General features: G+C 45.5%; 2 protein-coding genes across 9 annotated transcripts in view; both read right to left on the bottom strand.

Moving 5' to 3' along the window:
* Positions 1–463: 463 nt before the first annotated feature.
* PKMYT1 (protein kinase, membrane associated tyrosine/threonine 1) lies at positions 464–8,968 on the bottom strand. The gene is made up of 8 exons (XM_084805233.1): positions 8,594–8,968; positions 5,546–5,916; positions 4,067–4,557; positions 3,769–3,875; positions 3,416–3,588; positions 2,704–2,954; positions 1,523–1,621; positions 464–1,221 (listed from the first exon to the last, which is right to left on the bottom strand). Exons 2-8 carry the CDS (start codon positions 5,912–5,914, stop codon positions 975–977), a joined length of 1,737 nt encoding a protein of 578 aa, XP_084661359.1. The 5' UTR covers positions 5,915–5,916; positions 8,594–8,968; the 3' UTR covers positions 464–974.
* A 3,860-nt stretch (positions 8,969–12,828) lies between these two features.
* GREP1 (glycine rich extracellular protein 1) overlaps positions 12,829–19,836 on the bottom strand; it is a 38,166-nt gene continuing 31,158 nt past the window's right edge. For 2 of the 8 annotated variants that reach the window (XM_084805240.1, XM_084805238.1), the window contains 5 exons: positions 19,260–19,313; positions 17,596–17,658; positions 17,330–17,413; positions 14,389–14,442; positions 12,845–13,193 (listed from right to left, as the gene is read on the bottom strand). In XM_084805240.1, coding sequence (XP_084661366.1) covers positions 13,168–13,193; positions 14,389–14,442; positions 17,330–17,413; positions 17,596–17,658; positions 19,260–19,313 — 281 coding nt within the window. In that variant the 3' untranslated portion in view covers positions 12,845–13,167. Of the gene's footprint in view, positions 13,194–14,388; positions 14,443–17,329; positions 17,414–17,595; positions 17,659–19,259; positions 19,314–19,836 lie in introns of all 8 variants that reach the window. The other 6 variants (XM_084805242.1, XM_084805243.1, XM_084805239.1 and 3 more) reach the window with 5 other exon arrangements.

Raw genomic sequence — 19,836 nt, 5'->3', positions numbered from 1 at the left:
CCAGGTTGGAGAATGCTATTTTAGACAAACTCCATGAAGCCTCAAAATGCAGCATCTCTTGCTCCTTTTCCCCCTAGATAGGCTGCACAAGATGTTCTGTTTTAAGTGAAGAATATTGAAGGTAATTAGGATCCACTAGAAACTAACAGCTAGTAAGATTTGGGTTTAGAAAGAGATATGTTTTGGAGATGGGTGTTGTTCACAGCCACTATTAGCTCAATCCAACCGCTTCTCTGAGGTTTTAGCAAATGCAGCCTGTACTTTCAAGGCTTCTCTCATTATTTTTAAAAAATGTGATCAATTCATATAATTTTCCTCCATGGCAAGATATTTGGAGGCCCTGACTTCACGGCAGATTTGATTTGGCTTTGAATAACCATCTCTCATATTGTTCTTTTTGTCTATATGTTCTAACTTGGGTTACATGTCAAGTCAAATCTAAAGAGAAACACAACAGTCAGTGGAAATTTCTAAATGCATTTATTGTCAAATCTTACAGCTGCCACCTTTATAAAAGACCCACATGGAAGAAAGTTAATAGTCCCCATTTCCCAAGCCAGATCTCACACATGGCAGCACATTCCTGGCACACAAACAGGAGGGGACAACACTTAAAAAGAAAACGTGTACATTATGTATTCAACCCTCATCCCCAGATAAAAGAGGGACCCCTTTCCCCTCAAATGACTGCCGACAGTACCAGCTGCTTGCTTTCACTGCCTTCCAGTAGATACTCATCTAAACTCCAGAAGGCAAGAATCTGCATCTCAAAAACAGCATCATTGTACAGCTCAAGCAGAGAAGATATGCACAGGGAAGCATACCTAGACATTCTGCCTCCAATTTGCTAGGTTTAGCTCTATATCACTCCCCAGCCCCTCCGAGCATACTGGCCACATAATACTTACAGGAGGGGCTCTTCTATATACCCACAAAGGGGCAAAGCAAACCAGTAAGTAAAGAAAAAGTTCCCATCAGCTCTGGCAGTTCTGCTCCGATACCATGGAGTCCTCAAACAAGCTCAGCAGGTTTTTTGGTTCAAAAGTGGAGCACTGATTTGAGCACTGGGGAGCAACTACCTCCCATTCATCTTCCTCATCTTCAAATGCTAGCGTGCGGCGCAGGCTGTTCACAGGCAATGAGTCTGATGAAGTGGGGCTGCTGTTTGGGGACTCAGGGCTGATGCAGCTGATGTTGGGGCTGCCTCGGAGCCCCAAAGACCTGCAAGGAATCAACAAAAAGGTGGGTGACAACAGGTTGGGCAGCCCCATCAGGATCTGCTGAGCAATGAGAGGGACAAGAACTTCATCACAAAGTCTTGATGAGGCGTCAAGGTTCAGAAAATAGTACTCACTACAGCAATAAAGGGGGTACATTTATAAGAAGAGAAATTGGCCCGCTGAGTCATTAACAAGTCAGGACATTACTTTGTTTCCTGAGCATGCACGCCAAGTTGTGGGAAAGCCTGCAGGAGTTCAGTTGCAATCTCCCTGTACCCAAGATCCCTTAGCAAACAGCTCACCTGTTCTTTCGGCCACCAGTCTGCTGTGGCGTGGGATGCCGTGGTGTGGAGGTGCTTCCTACACATGGTCGTATGTTCAGCAGTGGGGAACCTGGCAGTCTGGAAGAGAAGCAACCACTTTAAAGCATCAATATTTGCAAACTATCAGCTTTAATCTCATGGGGCTAGCAGATCTCCAATATGCTTCTGAATTCTGGCAAAGGGCTTCCTGTATTGAATGTATGCACACACATGCTTGAACAGAAAGTGGCCTGTATGCACTCCTAGTAAAGAAATGCAAGTCAGCAGGTCACTTGCTCACTTCCCTTTCAGGGCCTATAGCTGGTGCCTTGTCCTCCCTCTGCTTGTATGATATTTACTGTTTCTATTCTCAAGGAAAAAAAATACTGTTTTAGCCATCCACTTCTGAGAAAATCAAGTACAGAGAGGAGCAGGTGCAAAGAGGAGCAAATTCAATGACTTGGGATGGATAGTTATTCTATCAAAAAGGAGATTAAGAGATCTTGGCCTGTTTAGCATAGTTAAAAAACAAGACTGAGACGGGACTTGAATGTGCTACAGAAACATCAGTGGCACTGTAGAATGAAACTTATTTTAAAAATTAACTGCAGAGATAATAACTGATCATAAAGTACAGGCTGAATGGCACAAAGACATTTCCTAAGAATTTAATACAAGGATTCTGAAATGAAACTTTACCACTTTAAAAATGGAACTGGATGGGTTCATGAATGCCATATGTTGGTGTCAGGTGTGGGGAAAGGTGTCAAAAGGAATTGTTACCCACTCCTTTTAGGCTTCAGATATTGGCACTTTAGATAGGATGCTGGGTAGTTAACCTCCTAGGGAACTAAGTATGTTCTCAAAGAGGACTACTGGGCAGACATTGGTTCATGGTAGGTCTAATTAATTAAACCTAGTGTTAGGAATGACTTCTCCACAGCAGACTAGCTAACATGTCTAAATTTTTGAGAGGCAATGCATTAGCATTCCCAGGTAGTGTGTTAGCTCACTTGCTTCGGACAGGTGGATTAGTCTACCACACATTTAAAAATTATACAGCTATCTTCGACATGGGGCACCTTGTTTACACCTGCTCTTTATTTCTGGCAAGCTACAGTTGAGATAGTGCAATGAAAGAGCAAGTGTGCCTTCTAACCCTCCAAGTCTACCCCACTTACTTGTCTGAGGAGTGCAGCTCTGCAGGGCAAGTGCGGTTGTGACACCCAGCTGTCCCTGTTAACTCAAAGACATCCTCACCAAGACTCTCTTCTTCCTCTTCCCCCCAGTCACTAGACAGGCTGCTGTCTTCCAGTGGAAGGAGGAGGGGTGAATGTGGGGGTGTGACTGGAACATTCCGATGCCAAAATAGCAGCCAGTGAGCCGGACTGCACACAGCCCCCCAGAGCCACTGCATGAACCTGAGGAAGGTCTGGAATGAGTGGAAGGGAAGAATTGCACATTGAGTCTTGAGGAAAGAAGCAATGGGTAGAGCAGAGCAAGCAGCCATGAGTTACATCCCTAGCCTGGCAATGGGGCCATGTACCTTTTTTATGTTAAGGTGAGACACCAGAAAAGGGTTCCAGTATGGTACTCAATCAGTGGCACTTTCTCAACTGGGAAACAAAGAAGCAATGCCAAGGAGGCTGGCATGCCACCAAGGCCCTCCCCGCACCAAATATGGCAGGCTCCAGCATTCCCCGAGAAACACATGGAACTGGCTCATTCTGATTCATTCACAAGAAAACTGATCAACATCAGGAAAGAGCCTGTGGCTGAAACAAAGGTCTGCAAGACATCGCCACAGTCCTAGGACCCCGAGGGGTAGTGCTGTGGAGTGTACACTCAAGGGGCACTGCAGATTAGTATTGTGGTTGGGGAGGCCATGCTCACCTTGCACATGGAAACTCCTTGCTGGATCCCAGATTGTGCCAGCAACATCAGCTTCCGCCACCTCTCAGTTTTCTGCATGAGGCTGGAACCAAGCAGCATCTCCACTGAGGGCCGGAGCTGATGATTAGGTTCTAACATAGCAGCTAGAAGAGTACGCAGCTCAACCGAGAGACCTGGAAAGGGTAGGAACATTCAGTTGGCTACCTTGCTTTCTGTGGTACACTGAATTTTCCATGTCACCAGCTCTTTCCATTCAACCCTTCTGATTTCAATAACCGTATTTCAGTCTGCCTGCTTTCCATGGGGATTTGCATTGGCTAGTATTGTGTGATGTCTCCTTTACTCTTGCTCACCTGCAGTAAATTCAGGGGGCAGATAGCCTTGTCGCAGCTGCTGCCAGCCTTCACCCCCATTGGGAAGCTCCATATTACAGGCAATCTCTAAAATGGTTATGCCAAGGCTGGGAGGACAGAAATACACAGATCAAGAAACAGAAGCAGCACATCACTACTGATCTGCAGCACCAATTTCTAACACCCACTACAAACTAAGTTTTGAGGGAGAGGAGGAACAGCCACAAGTGAGAAGCTGATTGCCATTTTAGCCTCCAGAAAGCTTAGCTTCCCCCCTCCTTTCCATCTCACCCCACACCTGAAGACATCAGCAGCCTTGGTGTAGTCTCCAGAGAGCAATTCAGGGGCCATGTAGCGAGGATCCCCTTCTTGAGCATCACTCAGATCCCCAGAGTCCAGTTCCAGCATGAGCCCAAAGTCACCCAGCTTACAGACATTGCTAGATGAGAGGAAGATGTTAGCTGGCTTGACATCCATGTGCAAAAGGTTTCGGTCATGTAAGTGATGCAGCCCCTGCAGCAAGTCCCACAGGAAGGCCCGCACCTGCCATTCAGGCAGTGGCCCATACTCCTCACAGTACTGCAACAGGCTGCCCGGGCACAACTCTGTCTGGATGTAGAGCTGTCCACGCTCCTCCCAGGCCTGTACGAAGCTCACACAATTAGGATGGTGCCCCACACGTTCATGCTTGCGCACCTCAGCCAATTTGCGCTGCCTGTCACCCTCGCCTCGGAATGGTTCCACAGAACGTTTCACTGCATACAATTGACCATCCTCCCGACACCGCACCTGTAAGAGAAATGCAGTAACTTATTATGCCCCATACAGTGAAGGGGGAAGCAGGCCATTCCATGGAAGAACCCTCAGGCCAAGGACAATATCCCGGAGCCCTAAGACCCAAATCAGGAGTGGCAGTATGCTATGCCAAGAACATCCAGATTCTGTGACAAAGAATTATATTCACATCACATTATGCAAGTTATAATGAAACTACCTAAATGTATACTACTACTTCTAACTGCTGAGGCAGCCAAAGTTAAGAGCATATCAATACATATAGTAGAGACTGGCTATTTAAGATATGCACTTTAGACCATTAAAGTGAAGAGCAAAAGAAATTACAAGAGGAGTATTTGGAACAAATACATGGAAACCAAATTTTACACAAATAAATGATCCTCAAATATATGAAGAGCTCTACTGGATTCAAGCAAGGGACTACTTCGTCCAGCTTTCCCCCAATATCTGGTGCCCTCCAGATATTTTGGACCAACTCCCATCAGCTCCAGACAATATGGCCAATGATCAGGAGTGATGGGTGCTGTAGTCCAAAACATCTGGAGGGCATAAGCTGGGGAAGATTGGACTAGTCCAACATCCTGTTTCCCACAGCGGCTTGCCAGATGCCTCTGGGAAGCCCACAAGCAGGGCATGATGCCCACAGCCCTCTCCCACAGTTTCTACCTAGCAACTGGCATTCAGGGGCATATTACTTCAAAACATGGGAGCCCCATTTAGCTTTCACAGCTAATAGCCACTGATATACATCTCCTCCATGAGTTGCTGTAATCCCCCTTTAAAGCCATCTAAGCTAATGGACATCACCCCACCTTGTGGTAGGAAATGCCTTAATTATGTACTGTCTCAGCCTTCCCCAACGTGGTGCCCTCCAAATGTATTGACTTCAACTCTCAAATCAACTCTCAAATCCCAGCCAGCATGTGTGAAGTAATTTCTTGCCCCCAAGAGATGGGCAGCCCCTCTGCCACTGCCTTACCTTGTACACTTCACCAAAAGATCCCCGCCCCAGACGGCTCAGCTGCTGGAAACATTGCCTGAAAAACAGCTCTCTTTTGGAGGCATCATACAGGTGGCTACGCAGGGGTGATGGTTGCTTCTGTGCACCATGGAAGGAAACGCTGCGTGGTTGGAGCTTGGTCCATGGCTGCAGCCGGCGGTCAGAGAAAATCCGGCTCACGGTCAGAGTGCTCTTGTGGCGTGGCCGCGGAGGGAGGGTATAGCTGAGTGGCTGGCGGGCCCTCTTGACCGAAAAACTGCATTCTGCTTCTCTGAAGAAGGCAGGCACTGGCAAAGGAGTGTGGCTCAACTGGGACTCAGCCCCTGCACAGTCAAGAGGTACTGGCATATCTGAAAGGAGAATATGTAATCATTTACATGGTAACTTCTTCCGTTACCAAAATGGTAAAGCACTCAGTCTCTCTGGTGCTGGGCTACAGGGGGCTTTAAAATTCACCAGACATGGGATGGGTGGGAAGAAGACAAAAGTAAATATAAGATGGCAAGTATTTTGGGGATGGTGGCCTGAAGGGACTGACTGACATGAGAGTCTAAATTTCTGGAGTGAGAAATAGAAGTCCGAACCGAGTGGAACCGAGTGGGTTCTAGTCCCCACTCGGCCATGGAAGCTCACTGGGTGACTTTGGGCCAGTCACAGACTCTCAGCCCAACCCACCTCACAGGGTTGTTGTTGTGAGGATAAAATGGAGAGGAGGAGGATAATGTAAGCCGCCTTGGGTTCCTTGCAAGAGGAAAAAAGGCGGGGTATAAATGCAATAAATAAATAAATAAGTCTTCACAGACTGATAATTGATATGAGCTAAGGATAAAAGACTTGCTCCACAACTGAGGCTTTTCCCCAACACATAACCCAAATGGAAGAATTGCATAGACCAGGAGCATACATTCAGTTTAAATAGTCTTTTTCACCATAAGCAACAGCCATATTTGGAAGCACTGGAACCTGAAAGGCATTCCCAGTGCTGCTTGTGATATAAGCAGATAGCTCTTCATTTCAAGCTTCCAACTGTGGGAACAAACAAGCTTTAGCTGGGCACAAGTCATTTCTGTGTCTTTCAGTTCCTCTGTAGCTTGTTTTGCAGCAGGGACCTGCCTATTTTTGTCCTTTGTAAAAAGGACACATTTTAAGATTCTGTCTACCAGTCAGAAGCTTCAACAACTGCTGTGCCTCCCAATCAGCCACTAGAATTCTGTCTTAGAAGATCAATGCTCTATGGGCTGCTGTCTCCAGGCACTGGTCATTTGGGGAGCATTTGAGGTAAGATGCATTTCCTCCCATCTGCTACAATTGTCCTGGAGCCATCAGTAACAGTGATGGAGTTTCTAATGGACTTTGTGATTCCTGATAGACCATGTGATATTCAGATGAAACTGACAAGTCTGGAATCTGAAATCTCTAGAGGCACTCAAACTAAAGCAAACAAAGCTGTCAGCAGAGTCACAGAAAGGAGAAGCACTAAACAGAGCACCAATAGGAAAATTTGAAGATCTTCAAAGTACTGATTTACACCAGGAGTTCTTTGCTTGCATTATCTATCATAAGCCACTTGAATCTCTATGTGAAAACCAAGTAGAAGGTTACAATCCCATACACACTTTCCTAGGAGTAAGCCCTACTGAACACAGTGGAAATTACTTCAGAATAAAGATGCATAGGATAGTGCTGCATGTCTTCCAAATAAAGTGCTATACAAAATTGCTATATTTCGATCCCATCCCTCTGTCAAAAAGCTCAGAGCAGTGCATGTGGGTCTCCCTCCACACTTTATCCCAACAATGCTGGGTGGTAGAGTGTTATAATAATGTCAGGGTGGGGTGTTTTCACCAAAGTCCACTCCCAACTGAGTGCAATCAGATACTAAGAACATAATAGGAGCCCTGTGGGATCGGATCTTAGGTCTACTTAGTACAGTTCTGTTTCCAGCAACACTCAGCCAGGTGCCTTGGAAGTTCACAAGCACATGAGGTGGTGGCGGCAATTTCCTATTTGTCACTAGAATAATCTTATACTCACAAGTACACTGCCTCTGAATATGTGGGTTCCATTTAGCTATTATGGCTATAAAACATCTCTGTGGTGTTCAGTTTCAGACTAAGAGCAGGAAGACCCAGGTTAAAATCTGCATTCTACCAATCACTTTCAGCCTGAACTACTTCAGTGGGTTGTAGAGAGTACAGAATTGAGTGTGTGTGTGAATATATAGGCAGAGGAACTGTGTACCCTGATCTCCTTGAAAGAAAGGTGAGACTAAAAATATAATATAGGATTCACTCCTCCAGGAATTTGTCTAATCCCCTTTAGGAAAAATATATATATAAATCAACACCCATCGCAACCCTATCTCAAGAGTGCTGCTCTCGCATACAGGTAAGTACATCAGCACCCTTCAGGTGTCTGAAGGTCTTCTGCTCTTTCAAAACACTCCCTTACTATTCCAAATACTTGGAACTAGTACCCACTAGAACACCTCCATGATGCCACCTCTTTCTTAAAATCCTTCCTCAAAGCTCACCCTTCCCACAACCCCATAGTCCCCATACTTTACTGCAGGACAACTTGTGGCCCTCTACACGTTTTGTCCTACACGTTGCCCACCCCTGCCTTCCACAACTAGGCCTAAATAAGTGTAACTGAAACCATCATTTATTCTTCCCGTTTACTCCTATTTCCCTTAATCTGTTTTCTCCCTTGTGTCTTATTTTTATATTGTAAGCCCCTTGGGACAGGGATCTGTTCTCTAAACCACTTCCATCAGGTTCAAGCAGAACTGGCCTGGGAAGGGTAGGTAGGAAGGAGGGCGGCTACACTTTCCCTACAGGGAAAATAATGGGCGTGGGTGCACAAAAGAACCGCATTCCCATACACAGGTTGGAGGGGCCGTGTTCCCGCCACCACAGCTGGCTATACCTTCCCAGAATGCATCAGGGCTGGAGCAGTTTCGCCGAGGTTGGCATGAGCACGGTCAACGCCACGACGCCCCAAAGTCGGGAAAGACCAAAGTCTTACCTCCTTTCCCCGCAATGTCCTTTGAGCCCCAAAGAGTTGGGGATGACAGATGGAGAAACGCGCTGCTTCTGCCCCGCTGCGAGTTCCCGGATGTAGCAGCCTTTCTTCTTCCCTCAGTCAAGGCGCGCGCCTCCCCCTCCCTCCAAGGCGCGCGCGAAACCCCCAAGGAAGCCTTCAACGCCCCGCTCTCGCGCCAAAATTCCAAACGGCCTCACCCACTTCCGTCTTCTACGTCACGGCCGCGGCGCGCGACAGCGCGCGCGGCAAACCCACAACAACAAAAAAACGTTGGGCGACGGGACGGCGATTAGGCGCGCGACCTGACGGCGAATCTCGCTTTTCTCTCTTCCATTCCTCCCTCCCTCCCTCTACTTCGCCGCCATTTTTTTTTTTTTTAGCCAATCGGGAGCCGATAAAGAATTTACGGCGGGGGAGGAGGAGGAAGGGAGGGGAAACGCCTGGCTTGAGCAGGGCGAAGGGGACCTTCTTTTTCCCTTTCCCCTCAGAATGATGATGGCCAGCGTGTGGGATTCCTCCCTCAGCGCCATTGTCTCCCGCTTGTTTCTAGCCCAGGGCGCGCTGGGGTACCCAGAGTTGAACCAAGGAGCCGAGCCTTGCCTTTCTCAGACCACAGCTATGAACGCTAAAGCAGAAACGCAGAGAATGGCTCCCTTTTGCAGTCCCGCCTTCGAACCGTCTAAAACTTTGTAGCCCTCCGTTCCTCTGCTCTCATATAGATTAGACAGAGCCTGCAATTCATCCATACAGAGTAATGATAAAACTATATATATATATATATATGTGTGGAACTGTCCATGAAAACCTTATGCCAAAATGGGTGTGAAATTTCATCCATAAAGTGTAATAATACATATACTAAATAATACATAAATATGAGTCCTGTTTAGTGAACCACTCAAAGCTTTGGCCATTAGGTGGTGTAGAAATGTAATAAATAAATCTGGAATTACACAGTATCGTATGCCATAATAAATGTTAGCCACTTACTGGATAGTAAGCCCCACTGAAGTAAATGGGACTTATTCCTGAGTAGGCATATATAGGCTTTCAGAACATAAGAGCCATGCTGGATAAGACCACCATCATCATCATGGCGATCACTCGTGACCGAGTAAGATTGTCTTCCAGGGGTAGTCTTAGCAGTGGGTGCTGTGAAGGCCAATTCTGGATCCACACAGCCTCCCACAGTGAGGACATAGGTTTCTAGGCGGAAGGCGATCACGATGAGGATTGCTTGACGTGCCTTCCGCTGAGCTCGTTTCTCCCTTTCGCCCTCTACTCGTGCTTCTTCAAAGTCTATAGCGCCTTTAATATAGGCTGACCTCCAGTTGGAACGCTCATGGGTTAGAGCTTCCCAGATCTCAATGCTTATGTTACATTTATTTAGATTAGCTTTGAGAACATCTTTAAATCTCTTTTGCTGTCCACCAATATTCCGTTTTCCATTCATAAGTTGGGAATAAAGTAGCTGCTTTGGAAGACGATGATTAGGCAATCGAACAACATGGCCAGTCAGTGAAGTTGATGTTGGAGAATCATTGTTTCAACATTGTTGGTCTTTGCTTCTTCCAATACGCTGACATTAGTCAGCGTCTGCCTTCCCAAGTAATTTGCAGAATTTTTTGGAGGCAGCGTTGATAAAATCTTTCGAGAAGTTGGAGGTGGCATTTATAGGTGGTCAGACCAAGGTTCCTCTAGTTCATCGTTCTGTTCACACAGTGGCTAACCAGCTGCCTGTGGGAAGCCCACAAGCAGGACACGATTGCAACAGCACCCTCTAGCCAGTGTTCCTCAGCAACCAGGGTACATAGGCATACTGCCTCTGATACTGGAGGTAGCATATAGCCCTCAGGACTTGTAGCCATGGATAGCCTTCTCCTCCATGAATTTCTCTAATCCCCATTTAAAGCTATCCAAATTGCTGGCCATCACACCATCTTATGGTAGTGAATTCCATAGTTTTAACTATGCATGGTGTGAAGAAGTACTTCCCTTTTATTTGTCCTGAATCTTCCACCAATCAGCTTCATGGAATGACCAGTGAAAAGACAGTCTTTTAAGGTGCTATAAGACTCTTTATTGTTTTTGCTAGCCTTCTCTAAGTTACAGGGCAACTGCAAATTGTACGGATACCTCATGCCTCTTGCAGCATTTTCAGGGATAGGTTTCAAATCTTCTGTGGACTGTGTTTCATACACTCCAACTGTCCCAACTTTATCTGGCCTTCCCAATCAAAGCACTTGAAGTGTGTGGGGGGGGGGGCATCCCCAGCCAGGAGTGCTTCCAAACAAGGGGTTGGATACAGGATTTGCCTTCCATTGATAAAAGGACTCTGCGTTCCAGAGGTGCCTCTGCCCAATTTTCAGGGCTCCCCCCTGCCCTACATCTCACCCCATTCAGCAGGGTCCCCTGACCCTCTATGTAGCATTTGCAGGAGGCTTGAGGGGCTGCTGTGGGGGGAGGGGGGGAGGGAAGTCCGCTTCTGCCAGCTCAGCTGCATGCAGTGAAATCTGGATCCAGCCCCGGATCCAGCCCCTGCATCGTTCCCTGAATTTTCCAGGGGGTCCAGACCTTGCCATCTTCCATTTACAGCCCTCCTGTGTTTTCCTACTGCTTCTCATCTTTTTTTCATACCAGAAAAAAATATTTTCAGGAGGAAAAGATGGAATAGTTGCACAAAGCTTTTTGATGGTTAGTGCTAGGAGCCTTACATCTGGAAGCAGTCATGGTGTCATCACTTTCCCACCCCCCACAATGCATATTGGCCAGGGAAGGTACAGTCTATTGCCCCAATGCCAAACAAAAGGTTTCATACATATTCTCTCATTTTACATGGCCTGGCTGCTAAGTTTCATGTGCTGCAAAGTACTATATGTTCACTGGGTCTGACGAAACTCCTCAAACAGTGCTTTGCTCATATGAACTATTGCTTCTCATCAAGCAGGTACCCTGTGCCAAATGAGAAGATGGCCATGAAGCTTCTGGTGCTTCCTAATCTGAGAGCAGCTTCCTTCCCAGTGAACCAGCCCCATTCTCAGGGCTGCAGGCTGTTGCTTATTCATCACTGACTTAAGACTGGATTTTCCCCTCAAGATCACATCATTATAAGTTACCCCTAATGCTTTTTTAAAAAATTAACTATTAAAAATTAACTATTAACATGTTGAATTCTTACAAAACACAGTGGTGTCCGTAATTAAAGTTTCTCTTGCCCTTTGAATTTCATATTGCCTGCATCAATTCGTTCATCAATGTATCTTTTCAATGTACCCAAGCTGTTGATTTTAAGGAATCTGCGAATTTCAAAGTAGGTAAAAGCTTCTACGCTTAAAAAGAACTGTTATTAAACATTCCTGGCACTAACCAACCTATAGCCACTAACATACAGACACATGGGTTTGGCATCAGGATTATAGAAATTTCTGTTGGTTATGAGGAAAACATAAGCCCCCACCCCACCCTTGGAAATGTGGCAGTGAGAAAGGTAGGCTGGCCACTTACACATCACCAAAAAAGAAAAAAAAAAAATGCATCATCCAAAAAGAGGACAAAAGACACAGATTTGCATTACAGCTGCATATGCTAATTTATATATATATAGATGCAAATTTGGAAATAATTACTGTAATTACTATTACTATAATTGAAATAGAAATATATCAACTCTAGTGGGGAAGACTGTGACCAGCTGATCTGTGCTGCTGTCCAGGTAACTGTTGATGAGAAACTTCAAGGCCCCCTTAAAGTTTTTAAACTTTAAACCAGACTTGGACTAGACAGCCCTTCAAACAGAGGGTTGTCCTCTGACAGCCTTTCAAATTAGGTGTCCTAATTTACAAAGGACTGTCCTCTGTAAATTAGGACACCTGACTGCCCTAAGGCTAGCTACGGCTGTGCTTGGATTGTAGTGTATAGGTTTCCCATGTATCTCTTGCTTTGACAGGCAGGTACAGCATTACATGGCCTCCCTGCTTCTCACAGTGTTCAGACTGATGTAAGTAATCCCATGGATCCATACCTCACTTTATCTAACTTCTCATATGCCTTGGAGACTGAACAAACTGTAGCTCTAAGTGTTTCAGTCTGCCATGCAGCTGGCAGAAACCCACAGCAATGGAAAGGCATTGGGGTGGGATGTTTAAATAAGCACAATAAGTTTGGTAGATATTATGCTTCTCTTACCTAGGATAATAAAGACACAACACAACAGAACTGTGGATTTGTTTTTTTAATTGAAAAGACACTGGGCCTCCAGAAACATACCACAAAGTGGAATTTGTAGGACACACCTCTATAGCACTGATCACTGCCATGCTAGCAGCACTTGGAGAATATGCTGATCAAAGTTTTTAAAAGCTAACATGCAACATTTTTTTTCCTTTTAAAATGAAATGTTTGTTTAATAATAAAATAAAAACACAGCAGGAAAAAGGAAAAGTCATGAAACTTTATATTGGAAGACTTGGTTGTTATTGGTCATCAAGACTTAGCACCAAAGGTTGCCGGGATGCCGAAATCCTGTTGTGGGGAGTTTCACAGAGCAACGTTGTCCCTCAGCATTTTCCAGAAGTGCAGCGAACTGGGGAAAGAGGATGAAGACAAGAGGGTCATTGTTCCATACTCCATCCTAGCACTTTACAGAAACAGATCACAGAAAGGCATGGGGTGTGAATGGGAATGTTTGCCCTATTCACCAAACAATCAGATAGGAAACAATTTCCCCAGCATTCAGAAGTGATGCCATTTCCTGGCATTTTGTCATAACACCCTGCAAAAACTCAGCACTGGTTGTGGGTTTCCCACCACCACCCACGACCCCTTATCCAGAAAGGCCCTGTCTTGGAGCCAAAGACATATCTACATTACACATCTAAACAGGTATATAGCTAATATAACTGTCAATGGTGCAGCTCGAGCTGGACCTCGGAGCCAAGGTCTAGCCCCCCACCCCAAATGACCACCCAGAAAGTGGCAGGTGATGGGGCAAACATGTCCAGCATCAACACCTGGGCTGCAACATCAGTTCTTCATATATATATTTAACATTTTATAGTCTTGGAGTGGCTGGCAGGACATGCAACATGGTTACAGATGTTAATTTTATTATCTTTACTTCCAAATATACTTTTCTACAACAAAATGGTGCTTATTCCCAAGTAAATATTATTAGCATCTGGGCAGCAGAAGCAAAATGCCATTTCATTCCTGTCGTTGTGATGGTGCTATGCTTTAAGTGAGTTTAGAATGCAAACCTACACATGCTAAGAGGACATCTTTAAATCAGGCTTGGCCACCCATTTTTTTGCTCTAACATATTAGGAATGTAGAAGCGGTCGTGAAACGTGGAATAGCAGTGAGGGGGGGGAGAGAGAAGAGAATGTTAGTTGCGTGCTTCATGGCCATCTAACGATCCCCCGCCCCCGTAGGACAATTAACTCCAGGGTTTAAAATTACCTAACTGCAACACTGATAACTGACATGGCTTCCTTCAAAGTATCCTGGGAACTGTAACTTTATAAGTGTGCTCAGACTTCTGAGAGATATTTTTTTAGCTCTTTTCACATAACCATAAATCCTGGGGCTCTCAGGAAAGAGGCTATTTCTGTTGAACCTGTTTAAGTCTGTGGTGTAGGTATGACTACCGATTATTCTGTGGAAGCTTGGATTATACAAAAGTGGATGGGGCAGGGCTTGAGGGCAGGTGATGTGTGTAACAAGAGTGAGCAACAGCCCAAATTCTGAAAGATACATGGATCCTGTCTTCTATTCCTTACCTCTGTATCCATTTCCCAGAAATCCATTTATGCCATACTTTGATTCTTTCCCCCCTGAAGCAAACGAGAGAAGAGGCTGATAACTTCGAACTGCACAGGGCTGTTTCTATCCTTTTCACCTTGTCCTATTTTGGTTTACAAGCCTTTTCCCAGTTGATCAAAATGCAAGAAATTCACCCTAAATCACCTTGTGGCTTGCTTCTCTACAAATTGCAGCATTCACAGGATTGGATCCAGAGTTCGTCAAACTTGGAATAGATCCACTGAAATCATGACAAGTTGGTCCCATTGATTTCAGTAGGTCTACTCTAAGGCTGCTTCCAGATAAGGCTTTTATGGCACCATCACCTTGTCTCATAAATGGAATGTTACTGGGGGTGGGGTGGGGTGGGGTGGGGGGCAGATATCATCACCTTCCACTCACAAACCTCCCATGTTTTCCCACCGTCTTCTGTCTTTTCATTTACCACAGGAAATCCATTAAGGACAAAAGCACAGAATAGCTGCACAATGCCTTTACATTTGTAATGCTAGGAGACCACCATCTGGAAGCACCTTTAGTATGACTAAGTCTGGATCCAAATTCATTACCTTCAACTTTCCAAAAATAAAATGGTAAAATAAAAGGGAGACATTCCAAGGACACCATTCCAAAAAGCTTGGTCTGCAGTGCAGTCCTATGCAGGTTTACTCAGAAGTAGTCCCACTGTGATCAGTGGGGCTTACTTCCTAGTAATCGTGTTTAGGTTTGCAGCCCAAGATTCTATAACTATTTTAGTGGCGTCTAGCCCTTGTTGATTCCGTTGCTATTTTAAATTTGTTTTTTGCTACTGCCTTTTTGCTTTTATGTATTTGTATTGTTGTTTTAAATCCTGCTGGGAACCATCTCAGAAGTTATGATTGAGAGGCAGAGTATAAATAGTTAAATATAAAAAATGAAAACTCTCCTAAGAAGTTCTCAGACATTTGGAGCCCTGAATGAGAAAACTGAAATTGAGCCTTCTGTTGATAAACATATAGAAAATAATAAAAATTTGGTGCCCTAAATATGGTGGCTGCTAATGAATTCTGCGTTGTTTAATTAAAACAAAAACAAAAAACAATAACAGCTTTAATTTAAAAAATACAGAGAGAGAGGCCACACTGTATAGCAGTTAATTTTATCTAGAGTGGCTTATTACAGCCAGCACTGCCATCTTGTGGAGAGTCCCTGCCATACGATGTCCAGCAGCAGTTGAGGTGAATTAATGTATTTATCAAAATTTCTATACTGCCGCTCAATACAACTATTCTCAGGGCGACTCACACAATAAAATTAAAGCAAATATAATAACATAACTAAAACTCATACGACAGCAGATAAAAATGGCAGCAATAAAATCATCACAGTTTAACAACGAAAAGCCTGGGAAAATAAAGAAGTCATTGTCAGGGAGTGATAAAGCAGCAAAGTCAGGGCTGGCCCTACCATTACGCAGAGCGAGGCAAGGTATTGAAGGACAGAGCTGTGGTCTGCACCCCTTCGCTAGCCTGCTGCCATCAGACGCAATGTCCCATCCAGGCCAGTGCTATCCCATCCAAATGCCATCAGACGCACTGGAGGAGAATTCCCATCCAGCCAGTGTTAAAGTCCACTTGGCTTCTGTTCATGGAACAGGGGTGGGCGGGAACTATCTTGTCCTTTGCCTCAGGCAGCAAAATCTCTTGAGCCAATCCTGAGCGAAGGAGGTGCTGGGTGAGGCTCCCGGGGGGGGGGGGAGAACTCTTTGAACAGGTGGTAGAGCCATCTAGACCCTCTTTCCCCACCCTGGTGCCCTCCATATGTGCTGGACTATCACGCCGATCATCCTTAGCCAGCATGACCTTGGCCATGCTGGCTAAGGATGATTGGAGTAATAGCCCTGGAAGAGTGCATTGGACCATTGGCCATGCTGGCTGAGTATGATGGGATTGTAGTGCAATGCATCTGGAGGGGACCAGGCTGACGGAGACTGCCCTAAAAAGGATAAAATCTCAGCGCTAAAATGGCATACTGTAAAAAGCAGAGCAGACCCTAAAAAGTGGCAGATCATCAGACATCAAAAGCTTGCTGAATTAAAAATGTCCTCAATAATCACCTTCAAGCATACAAAGAAGGAACCTGGAGGATCTCTGCAGGAAGGGCATTCCAGAGTTTTGCTGCCATTACTGAAAAGGCCCCACCTCTTGTGCCCGTTCATCTATTTTCATGTGAGAACAGACAGAGAGCAGAAACTCTAAAGATGACTTTGAAGTTTAGGCAGGTTTTTTATCAGAGAAGGCGGGCTGTTAAGGGCTTTAAGTTACCACTAGCTTTGAACTGACCCAGGAAACAAGTAGAATCCTAGACTGTGAGCCTCTAAAGCAGGAATGAGGAACCTGTGGCCCTCCAGATGTTGTTGGACAACAACTTCCATCATCCCTGGCCATTGGCCTGCTGACTGGGGCTGATGGGAATTAGAATCCAACAACATATAGAGTGCCACAAATTCTATATATTGCTGGACTCTAATTCCCATCAGCCCCACCCAGCAGGCCAATGGCCAGGGATGATGGGAGTTGTCATCCAACAATATCTGGAGGCTCACAAGTTCCCCACTCCGGCCCTAGGGGGTAGGACTATTAATATTCAGAAAAACTGCTGCAAACTGCTCTGAGACAATGGGATAAAGCAGGCTATCAACAAGATAAAAATAACATGGGAAACCAAAGTGGCTGGACCACGATTGATACGCTCTGGTCATCAGTCTCCAGACAACAGCCTGGAAGCCCTGTTTCAGACTAACTGCAGTTTCCATTAGAAGGCAACTGTGTAAAAGAGACAAGGAGCGCAGTAAGAAATTGCGTCCCCTTCACATGCTGTGGACTGAAGAGGCAGCTCTTGCCCACTGGCGCAAGAGAACACAAGTCTAACACCACCTACCATAGCCTCCCAGTGCTTGTCCAGGGCCTAGCGGACTGCCGTACCCTCCTGGCGCTTGCCCTGCTGCAAGGGGGCCGTATGCACCTGCCAGGCAAAGCGAGAGGCAAACGCTAAGCACAGTGAAGGCACAGGGGCACTCTCCGGCTGTAGAAGATGCTCCCACTTATACCAGTCCGAGCAGGAGGTACTCTGCCTACAGAGCAAGGTGGGAACTCTATTAAGAGGAGGGGTAGAGGTGTCTTTTTTTTTTGCACCCTCAGTCTTACCTGCCCCCAGCCCATTAGCCTGTGGGTCTCCACCATTCATATATCCGAGCCTGTTTCCATTGCCTGCACAGCAAGGAGAGGAAGCAGAGAGAGAGAGAGAGAAGAGGAAAGAGTGTATCACAGAAGACCACTCCAAAACCACAGTCACTGCCCTCTTCTCACTCTATGGGCTCTGCTCCCCAGGATCAGAATCCAGGAGCCCTATCGTACTCCAACGTAATATATGCCATTAGTTGCCAACAATGCTCTTCTGCCATCCACAGAGGACAAAACAAGTCTTGCATAGAGAATGACCTGTTTAAGTACAAACAGAATCATGCCTGACATCTAAAATTCATGATCCAGAGGGAGAATATTTCAGTCTCCCAGGATATTCTGCTGCTGACCTGAAAGTCGCCATTCTCTGACAACAACTCAGAAGGAAGACTCAAAGTTGAAATTTCTGACCTAGAATTAAGTTTGATACTGTTCATTTAGAGTTCTATCAAGATCAGAGGTTCCTCTCCCACTACCAGTGTTAAATTAGCATCACCCAGCTAGGAAGATTATGTTATTGGACATTACTACTGTTGTAAATGGTCACGGTACTTGTTTATATACATCTGAGCTTTGCATAGAAACATCACAGACTCCATGGAATGTCACAGACATTTCATAGCGTTTTGACCCCATTGTTTATATTTCCCCTCTTCTAGACTACATATGTATCTATCTGTATATATCTGTCAATTGAGGATAACACTGCATGTATCTGATGAAGCGAGCTCTAGTCCACAAACGTTTATTTATTTATTTATTGCATTTATACCCCGCCTTTCTCCCTCTCGCAAGGAACTCAAGGCAGCTTACATTATCCTCCTCCTTACCGTTGTATCCTCACAACAACAACCCTGTGAGGTAGGTTGGGCTGAGAGTCTGTGACTGGCCCAAAGTCACCCAGTGAGCTTCCATGGCCAAGTGGGGACTAGAACCCAGATCTCCCGGCTCCCAGTCTGTCACTCTCACCACTACACTACACTGGCTCTCCTAATAATAAAGACATTTATTATGTCTTTAACATAATAAATCTGTTAGGCTGCTTTCAGACGGAGGACTCCTACTGCTACAAATTAGAAAGCATTGTGCAGCCGTTCTGTGTTTTTCTCCTTAATAGATTTTCTGCATCAAGAAAAAAAGACAGAAGATGTGGTAGGAAAACAGAGGAGAGTTACAACTGAAAGCATCATCTGGACCACCACCACCACCCCCCCCCCGTAAAATTCCGTAAATGAGGCAGAGCAATGGCACAATAATAGGCTCATCTGGAAGCACCCTCAGTCTTCTAAGGCACCAGCGGCTTTTTGTGTGTTTGCTGTAACAGACTAACATTTGAAGAGAAGGGAGGAGCTGTTTTCAGTGCCAAGGCTTCAGCCCTCAGAGATGTCAAGTAATAATTTTTTAAGAGAGAAAAGATCTAATAGTAAAATGGCTACTCTCATGTTACAGCAAAATAATGCCTCTGCCCATACACAGAGTGTTTCCTCTTTCACCAATGAACACCCCACAACCATCCCCCATACAGTTTGTGACGTCCAGGCAGATTTGAGCTTTGGCTTCTCTTTTTCTAGAAATGAGCTGCTTGGCCCACTTTCCCATCCCAGCCTCTGTGAGGTGGAATTTCTTACCATCTAGCCCAGGTGTCCGGCCAGGTTGTGATCCATACACCAGCTGTGGCCCACCTGGGTGAAAGAGACAAAGAAGCAGGGGGTTAATTTCTAAAAAGGGAGGTGTCATGGGTTTCAAACCTGCCTAGAAGCTTTGCCCTCTGTCCCATAACCCTTTACCAATAATCCCAGAGATTTGGGGGACTGGCTTCAATTAGTTAGGTTCCTTGCTAGTCAACAGCCCAGCCTGTTGTTTCATGAACAGATCCTGCCAATGGGGGAAGATTAGATCCCTTCCTCACAAGCAGATCTTGGCAAGCAATCCTGTGGTCTAGTTAATATCATTCCTTAGGTCAAGGAGGCCAAAATTAACTAGGCCAGAAGATTTATGCTGGCTAGGCTCTGCTTATCGGGAAGAATAAGATCAAGGGCAGGAAGTCCACCAAAGATGATCTGGAGCTTGGGAAAAAGACAGAGGTAGCAAGAGGAGGAGGGTAGGAAGAGGGAACCAAAGCTGCCCCTTTACCATATGGTCCTGGTTTACTCTCAGCACCCAGACTGGCAGGTTGAACACTATGGCTGGGATCCCCTACAGGAA

Source organism: Heloderma suspectum, chromosome 6 (assembly GCF_057233095.1).
Source record: "Heloderma suspectum isolate Gila_16-S chromosome 6, 16-S_ref, whole genome shotgun sequence".
NCBI lineage: Eukaryota > Metazoa > Chordata > Lepidosauria > Squamata > Helodermatidae > Heloderma > Heloderma suspectum.
The sequence above is the reverse complement of the archived record's forward strand: the minus strand, read 5'-3'. Positions and strand labels throughout refer to the sequence as shown.